Raw genomic sequence first — 9,324 nt, 5'->3', positions numbered from 1 at the left:
CGATGAGTTCACTGTACTCAAATGCCCAATAGAGCACCTTTGGCATATGGTGGAACAGGAGATTTGCATCACGGATGCAGCCGACAAATCTGCAGCAACTGAGTGACACTGTCGTGTCAGTTTGCAGATTTATCAGCTGCTAAAGGAAATCCATGATAGCAATTCATTCCAGATTGTCTTATATACATTTTATTGCAGTGTTTGGAGCAACAGTGCATTTGAAAAATACAATAATATCTATTAAATTTCAAATGAATCTTCTCTAGAATAATATTGCCACCATTTCTTTTTCCAGTCAAATATAAACTGAATAAATATTAGAATAATTATAAACAAATACAGCAGTTTTTTTATGCTTTGAATGTGCTTACAGGACAACTGTGGTATTTACTCAATGATAAATCCATGTAAAATTACACTAGACTGCACAAACACTGATGGGGGCCTTAAGTATTGCATAGCTCTTTAATATGTGCAAATATTTCTTAATAGCCTTGGTTTCTATTAGATCTAGAACTAGATTGAGCTTCAGAGTATTTATATTTTACATTCCTATAAACTATTACTTTTAACAGCTTTTTATTATTATTATTAATTATTAGAGCTCTTCAGGACCTGAGAGGATCAACAAGCTCATGAAAAGCATGTCTCTTCACTGTCTGTACAGCTGCTGATCCCTGTTGTTCTCATTAAATGAACTACAGCTCCCTCTGTTGGTCACAAAACATCACTGCACAAAGTCTGGAGTCAATCCCCAGGTTCCACTACTGAGATGTATGCTACCTTTGGCTGTTCCCATATTCACAAGTGGTTGCCACAGTGGGTACTGGAGCTTCACATGTTTAATTTGGCAGATTTTTTTTTTTTATGCAGGATGCCGTTGCTAATCCAAACCCAGAGGGATTTGTTTCTCCTCCCAGGATCATATTGTGAAACATCAGCAAGTGATTAAATTAATATAATATATTGCCACAGTCCAAACAGATGTTTTCCAGAAGGAGAGAGAGTTGAGTGCAGGATCAAGATCAGTTGATTGGTGCACTACATATTTTCTATATGTTTTATCAAGTACATCAGTGATTAATAATAGTGGTGCTGACAACAAAGTTAAATCAGACCTGAGATCAGCAGACCAAAGCTCTGAGAAGGGACTAAAGTGGGCATTAAGCACCTTCAGTTAGACTCAAAATCAAACTTGTTGACTGTTCTTTATTATTATGGGCGCTGTTCTTGGTCCATTATAAAAACACCTCTTTGACTGTGGAGAAGGTCACAGTGAGATCCAGGGAATTATCATTAAAAAAAGAACAGAGCAAGTATTCATACCACAGAAAAGAAAGATTTTTACTGCAGCTGAGGGAGAGAGGAGGGCGCTAACAGCCTCAGTATAAAACTGTAATAACTTTGTGCATCTTTCAAATGATTACAGGCCTAATAAATTATCATCAAACTTAAGTGCTTACAAGCATTTTGCTCTTCTATGGATGAATATTTATAGTTTTGAGTTTTGGCTGAGTACACTCTAGGACTGACAACAGGTTATGTGCAATAGGTAAGGGGAAAAGACCACATACACATCATCCTATTTGGAGTAAAAGAGTGGAGGGAGTAAACTTAATTAGACAACTCTGGCATCGACTTTATAACTAGCATTCAAGTTGAATTAAATTGAGTTTCTTCTTTTGTTTCACATAGGCTTTGCACTCAATGAGCTGTCGCTATTGGGTCTATCCCCTTATGAATCCATAGTCCTCAAAATGGGAACCTTTGCTCAGCAAGCAGTCACCAGGTAAAGAGAAGATAAGGAAGCTCCCAGCCAGTGTATCCAGGAGGTCCTCCTTGTGAGGCAAGAAAGCAAACCAACCCCATATGTCAATTCTAATTTTTACCAAAGAATTTGAGTCAGTAATTCTAATATAAAAATTACACTAGTTATAAGACACAATTCACTACCAAGGACCCGGACAACGCATGCAGATGAAAAACTTATTTACAGAGAAGTAACGAGCTGTGGTTTGAGAAAGGCCTCACTGAGGATTGGCAGTGGCTCCCGGGCCTGGCAGATCCTCCCAATACCTTTGAGAGAGATTGAAAAACACAAAAAAGTGGAAGGATGGTGGGGTATCAAGAGGAGAAACAGCTGTGGGAAAGTAGGTATTTATAAATGTGTGAGACGTGTTTGGGGTGTGGTCCTGTTCCTGAACATCAGATAAATTATCTCCAAAAAAAATGGTCAAACACATTTCTATTGCACTAATGTAGGTATATGCATACAATATTGTTTAATATGCATTTACTTGTGTGCCTTTTTTTTTAAATCATACTGGCATGGATTTGATATTCAAGGGCTCTACTAAACAACAGGCAAACACTGAGGATATGAAAAAGTGTCAATGATTTTTTTTTCAGATACAGACTTTATCTATCATCTAAGGAATTTCCCTCAGGTGAACCTGATTAACCAGGTGTGCCTGTATGTAAAAACACAGAAAGGAGGTACAGTAACACTTACTTGAATTCAAATCACAAAGCACTGCTTCAAGGCTGAGAGGTAAGTACACACAGCTCCAAAGTAAAGGTTTGTCTACTAGCTATGATAGGTGATGATCACTGCATTTTAGGTTTAATAATGTATCCAGGCTAATATTCAGTGGCATTAGGTTTAAGCATTTTGCATGTTTAATATTTTTGAGTACAAAAGTGAAGAGCTTTTTGAAGAGAGAAAGAGAAAGAAACAACACAGACCCGTGCTTCTTCTTTGCTTACACAGTTTCAAAGAAATAACCATGGCTGAGTACAAGCTAGAGGTGACAACGGGTGACATGAAACATGCAGGGACAATGGACAATATATACATCATCCTATTTGGAACTGAAGGGCAGAGTGATCGAACAAAGTTGGACAATCCAGGCATTGACTTTAAATCTGGAAAGGCAAGTTCTATTTAGTATAATATTGTTTATTAAATAAGTTTTAAGCTTGGTCTAGAAAAGTACATTTTGAATGTTATAACATTTGTCGCAAGCTATCAAAAGATGTGTACGCTGTGGTCATAAAGGGATGGACATTGTCAGGTCAGGTGGGCTGTGGTGCTTAAAGGACCCTCAGGTGGTACTAAGAGGCCCAAAGTGTGCCAGGAACATATACCCCACACCATTACACCACCAGAAGAAGCCCAAATCACTGATGGAAGCCAAGATGGGTCCATGCTTTCATGTTGTTTAAGCTCATTTATTTGTTTATTTTTTAAATGTATTTACTTTTTTCATTTGTTTCATATTTACTTGGATTTCCAGACAGGGGCCTACACCATAAAAACTAATTTGTCACTGGGGAAACTTCTTCTGGTCAAGGTTGAGAAAGATCCCTTTCTTCGTCTCTCAGAAGATGAGTGGTACTGCTCCAAAATACTGGTGACAACTCCAGAAGGAGAAGTCATTCTTTTCCCCTGTTACAGATGGATTGCCAAGGGAACACTGGTGGAGCGCAGAGGAGGGCGAGGTCTGCTAAAATGAATTCATTATAAATCAGTGCTGCCAATATTTTGTTTTGTTTGTTTCTTTCAAACATTATTTGATTTTGACTATTTGCATTCATTTTTGATTTAAAATCTGTTTTTCACCTCACAGCTGTGAAGGTTTTTGAGGAGGACCATCCTCTGCTGATTGACCAGCGGAGAAATGAGCTAACTGATAAAAAGAAATTGTACCAGTAAGTTTACACACATATTTACATTCTTGTTTTTAACACTGAATATTGGGCTATACAATTAATGCATTCGACTGTAATTTATTTCCTTTTTTTCTTGTTGGTTTTTTGTTTGATTGTATTTTTTTTTTTAGATGGGAGATCACTGATGAAAAGCTACCACACAACAGTCATTACAAAGATGTCTCTGAGTTCCCAGCTGAACAGCGCTTCTCTATGGCCAAATCAAGTGAAATATTTCATACCAAAAGGATGATGTGAGTTAGTAATTGAATCTGTGCATTATTTGTAACTGCAAAAAAAAAAAACTGGCAAAAGATTGCTTTGAATCATTCATTTCTGGTCATGTATATTGTTTTATACATATTTATTTCTTTACCTTTCCTCATAAAGTGGTGCTGAATTGATGTTCAAGGGACTTGCTGGATCTACTAAACAATGGAAAAGCACAGATGATATGAAAAACACCTTCTGGTTCAAAAAGACTCCAATATCAGGTAACAAAAAAAACACCATCTCAGTGTTATTTAATTTAACAAGAGCTGCCGATATCAATAACTGTCAGCAGCTAAACCTGAAGGAGCAGTTCTACATAGTCAATAAAGATTATAAAGGAAAGTCAGTATCTTGTTTTTGTTTTTTGTCATTAGTGATTATGGGACGAATTGTATTTGTCTATTTCTTTCAGTGTATGTTATGCAACACTGGAAGGAAGATGACTTCTTTGGATTCCAGTTCCTGAATGCTATAAACCCGAATGGAATCAAGCGCTGCTCCGAACTTCCCCCAAACTTTCCAGTTACAGAGGAGATGGTGAAGCAATTCCTGAGAGATGGAAGCTCACTGAAGCAGGAAATGGAGGTATGAATAAAAAGTGTTTTTTGTTTGTTTGTTTTTTTGTGGGGGTGGGGGTTGTTTTGTTTAGTTTTTGCTGCATCTTATTAACTTCTTTACTTCTGTCCTTTCTTGTTCTGTCAGAGAGGAAATATCTTCATCTGTGACCAGAAGATCATGGATGGAATACCCACAAGGATATATGATGGTCAGCCTTTACACATGACTGCTGGCTTGTGTTTGTTTTACATGAACCCGGAGAACAAACTGATGCCGATTGCAATACAGGTATTTTGCTGACAGAGTAAATGATATTCACATTATGGGCTCTGTTTCATGTTCCACAGTCCAGCAGCACAGTGTAATTGTGGACTGTAGTGAAGGGGTTATTATATGTACAATATCTTAAAAAATATTTTCTTATAATTCCAGTTGCATCAACAGCCGTCTGAGCAGAACCCCATCTTTCTGCCCAGTGACCCAGAGGCGGACTGGCTGCTAGCCAAGCTGTTTATTAAAAGCGGAGATCTAATGGAACATCAAGCAGTCTATCACCTCTTGGGCACTCACTATCTGGCAGAGGTCTTTGCTATTGCTACTTTCCGCAGCTTCCCTGTGATTCATCCACTCTACAAGGTAAAATTACACTGTAGGCAGATGTGCTAAGATATACTAGAGGAAAACCTGTTTCTATAAATGAATTTATATCTGTTAACAAGACTTTACCTTGACTTCTATTCTAGTTTTTTACTTTGGTATTTTATCCTCCATCTGTACAGCTGCTGATCTCACACTTTCGTTACACTCTGCACATAAACAATGGAGCCCGCAACACCCTTTTGGCACCTGATGGGCCTTTGAGCACTGTATGTATACACATATCTCAACATTCACATGGTTCTTGTATTTTATAATTCCATAGTTGTAAATTCCAGAAACCTAACTAACTGCAACTATCTGATTACCAACAGAGTTCACTTGGATATGAGGGGATAATAGAGCTCATGAGAAGGGGTCTCTCTAGAATGACTTACAGCTCCCTCTGCCTGCCAGAGAACATCACTGCACGAGGACTGGAGTCAATCCCCAACTTCTACTACAGAGATGATGGTCTGAAGCTGTGGAACATCATCAACAGGTATGGATTAAATTAACTATATGATGCATGATTTTAAGTTTTAAAGATTGCATCCTTTTGCAATTACAACAATGATTAATTGAATGAACTTGGTGTCACCATGGTTTGACAATGCAAATTTAAATCATGTATTTTCAGACACACACACACACACACACACACACACACACACACACACACACACACAGACATACAAGACCAGACCAGACCACAGCAACCTCCCTGAACAAGATCCAGTAACCATCACAGTGGCAGACGCTGTTTGAGACAAAGAGTCTCAAATATGAAGAGTTGAACAGCACCAGGCCCTGACATGATTTACACCTGTGGGCTAAAGAAACTAACTGCACTCCATGAGTGCCTGGCAGCACAAATGAACCAGCCGCTAGTGGATGAGACATACCCAGAATGACTAAACAAGGGTTGGACAGTCTTGATCCCCAAAGATACCCAGAAGGGACCAGTCCCATTCAACTACGGGCCAATAACCTGCCTCAGCAAAACATGGAAGCTCCTGTCAGGCATTATATCAGCTAAGATGAAAAAGCACATTGCTCAACACATGAGCGGGGCCCAGAAAGTAATTGGCAGAAATACCCACCAACTACTGGTAGATACAGCAGTCACTCAAGACCAGACTGACATGTGCACACCCTGGGGTGATAACAAGAAAGCCTATGACTCCAGCTGGAGGACAAGCCATGACATCTGATGTCATCAGACAGTTCTTTGAGCAGCAGAGTCATAAAAGTCTGCAAAGTCTATGCCAGAGCATCCTACTGCACCTGATCCCCTCTGACCTCACCTTCATATGACCTTTGACCCCCTGACTAAATAAAAGTTGTTGTGTGTTTCCTGTTGTAACGTTTATATAATCTGACTTGTAGAATGTCCTGTTTGTGTCTCGGTGATGTCTTTGTTTACTTTTTAAAGATTTTAATAAAATAGAATCTGAAAACTAAAAAAAAAGAAAAAGAAAAGAGAGCCTATGACTCAGTGCCTCACACATGGATGAATGCCCAGAATTATACAAGAACAACAGGACCCTAAGAACCTTTATCAACAACTCAATGTGAAGAACAACACTAAAGGCCAACTTCAAGCTAATTGCACAAGTCACCATCAAATGTGAAATTTACCAAGGAGATGCTCTGTCCTCACTGCTGTTCTGGCTATAGATACCGACTAGAGAAGGAGCAAACATCAGCCACCTCCTGTACGTGGATGACATCGAGCTGTATGCCAGGAGTGAACGAGACATTGATTCATTGATCCACACCACTAGGATCTACAGCAGTGACATCGGAATATAATTTGGACTGGAGAAGTGTAGTCAGATGCCAAAAAAAAGGTAAAGTAGTCAGAACTGAGGGGATTGCACTACCAGAAGGCAACACTGTGGGCACTGAGGATAGCTACAAGTACCTTGGAATCCCACAGGCAAATGAGAACCATGAAGAGGTCATGATGAAAGACACAACTGGCTAAAGACCTGCAGAGAGAAAGGAAAGTCCTGAGGAGTTAGCTGAATGAGAAGAACAAGAACAAGATCTGGGCAATCAACACTTACACCTCACCAGCCATCAGACACCCTGCTGGGATAATAAGCTTGCCAAAGGAGGAGATACCACTGACATCAAGACAAGAAAACACCTCAAGTCCAGCACACTGAGGAGGAGCAAGAACAGGAGCCATGATGGAAGGACAGGCCTCTGCATGGCATGTACCACAAGCAGATAGAAGAAGTGGCTGATATAGAAAAATCCTACTAATGGCTGGACAAAGCTGGGCTGACAGACAGAGGCCCTAATCATGGTAGCATGGGAACAAGCTCTAAGCACAAGACTGATAGAAGCTGGGATCTACTGCACCAGGCAAGACCCCAGGTGCAGGCTGTGCAGAGACGCCCCTGAGAAAATCCAGCACATAACAGCAGGGTGCAAGATGCTAGCAGGCAGAGCATACATAGAATGACATAACCAAGTGGCCAGCATAGTATTGAGGTCAAAATGGGATATGCTTGAGGCAGTAACCCCAAACTGGGGGGAGGTTGAAGGACAAAGACTGCCCGCAGGGTGAGTGGGAATTTTTATAATATAAAACCTTTTTTTCTTTTCTTTTCTTTTTTTTTTTTAACCAGCTTTGTGAAGTATCTAGTGGAGTACTATTATCCATCAGACAGTGATGTGTGCAAGGACACTGAGCTGCAGGAATGGATCAATGAGATATATACACATGGCTTCTTAGGAAACAAACTCTCTGGTAAATAATAAATACCCACCATAATTTTCACATATAGTCTATCGTATAATAAAAATATTTTGTTAGTGATTGTGATTGTTCTGTTAACAGGGTTTCCAGCATGCTTTAATACAGTTGAAGAAGTGATAAAGTTCATCACGATGGTGATCTTCACAGTGTCAGTTCAACATGCTGCAGTCAATAACGGACAGGTGTGCCAATACAATATGTTTGATCAAGTACAGTGAGGTCCAAAGCTCTGAGACTATCCTGAAACTGTCATAATTCACATAGGGAACACAAGAAGTCATGGTATTTATACAGTAAATTATTGATTCAGCTTCATCCTGACCAGGAAAAAGTACCACTGCATTCTGGTCCATGTTCCATCCTCTGATGTGCACCTTTGTGGAGAAGGATACATACTGCATACAACATATTACAATCAACAAAGGTCTCAGACCACACTTATCGTTTAGATCTACTGTATTAAACAAGATCTGCTTCATGCTACCATAATTCCTTATACTTTATGTATCAGAAAGCCATAACAGAAGAAAGGCTACGTTTGCTGTAGCTTTAAAATTCTTAGTGGATAAAATGAGAACAGATGTCTAGCCTTTATTTCCAAATTTCCAAATCATTTACAAATACTTCTGTTATGATCTAGTTTGACTACAGTTCCTGGGTGCCCAGCGGCTCACTCCTGCTTCGCAAACCTGCTCCAACCACAAAGGGGCAGTCAAGCATGAAGACAATATTGGAGACCCTTCCAAATATTGGGGAGACAGTAAAGTTTGCAGGAATGCTTTGGCTGCTTTCGGACAAGTACACAGACGTGGTATGTATTTTTCCTAACAAAAATATAACATTTATGACTTATTAATGTTTTATGGAGTGCTTTGAAAAAGAGCATCACAAATAAAATACTATTCATTTGACCAAATGTGTCTTTGCTCTCTGCAGGTTCTGCTGGGTCAGTACCCTGAAGAACAATTCGATGAGCCTGCCCCAAAGCAAATGATTAAAGAATTTCAGGCGGAGCTTTCTTACCTCAGTCAAGAAATTACAGCAAGAAATTCTCAGCTTGAAGTACCCTACACATATCTGAACCCGACTGAAATAGAGAGCAGTATAACCATTTAATTTAACTGTGGTCAACAATATATTGTCTTGCTTTGTTAGACTCTAAATTTGGTACATATAGCTGCAAATGAAGTGGTGGAAGCAACTAGTCGGGTGTTATATGCCAGTTGTTTCATGATAAGTGGGCCTGTGGTACAGTACTTGTACATTTTTGTATCTTCTGTGTATTACATATTGTGAAAATATTCTTCAAAAGAGCAGTTTGTGAACATGGGAGGGTTTTTTTTTTTCAGCTAATGCATTCATACCGCAGTTTT

At 39.3% G+C, this 9,324-nt stretch overlaps 1 protein-coding gene across 1 annotated transcript; it reads left to right on the top strand.

The window, feature by feature from the left end:
- Positions 1-2,530: 2,530 nt before the first annotated feature.
- Positions 2,531-9,067, top strand: LOC115774335 (hydroperoxide isomerase ALOXE3-like). The gene is made up of 15 exons (XM_030721544.1): positions 2,531-2,551; positions 2,771-2,937; positions 3,301-3,501; positions 3,630-3,711; positions 3,843-3,965; positions 4,102-4,205; positions 4,397-4,569; positions 4,687-4,830; positions 4,975-5,178; positions 5,322-5,408; positions 5,514-5,680; positions 7,821-7,942; positions 8,033-8,133; positions 8,592-8,762; positions 8,888-9,067. Exons 2-15 carry the CDS (start codon positions 2,787-2,789, stop codon positions 9,065-9,067), a joined length of 2,010 nt encoding a protein of 669 aa, XP_030577404.1. The 5' UTR covers positions 2,531-2,551; positions 2,771-2,786.
- Positions 9,068-9,324: the final 257 nt, after the last annotated feature.

Source organism: Archocentrus centrarchus, chromosome 24 (genome assembly GCF_007364275.1).
Source record: "Archocentrus centrarchus isolate MPI-CPG fArcCen1 chromosome 24, fArcCen1, whole genome shotgun sequence".
In the NCBI taxonomy this organism is placed as follows: domain Eukaryota; kingdom Metazoa; phylum Chordata; class Actinopteri; order Cichliformes; family Cichlidae; genus Archocentrus; species Archocentrus centrarchus.
The sequence above is the reverse complement of the archived record's forward strand: the minus strand, read 5'-3'. Positions and strand labels throughout refer to the sequence as shown.

Coding starts and splice junctions, on each gene's coding strand:
- LOC115774335 (XM_030721544.1), top strand. CDS start 2,787: ATGGCTGAGTACAAGCTAGAGGTGACAACGGGTGACATGAAACATGCA. Junction 4,831..4,974: donor TGATGCCGATTGCAATACAG/GTATTTTGCTGA, acceptor TTATAATTCCAG/TTGCATCAACAGCCGTCTGA. Junction 5,409..5,513: donor CTGATGGGCCTTTGAGCACT/GTATGTATACAC, acceptor GATTACCAACAG/AGTTCACTTGGATATGAGGG.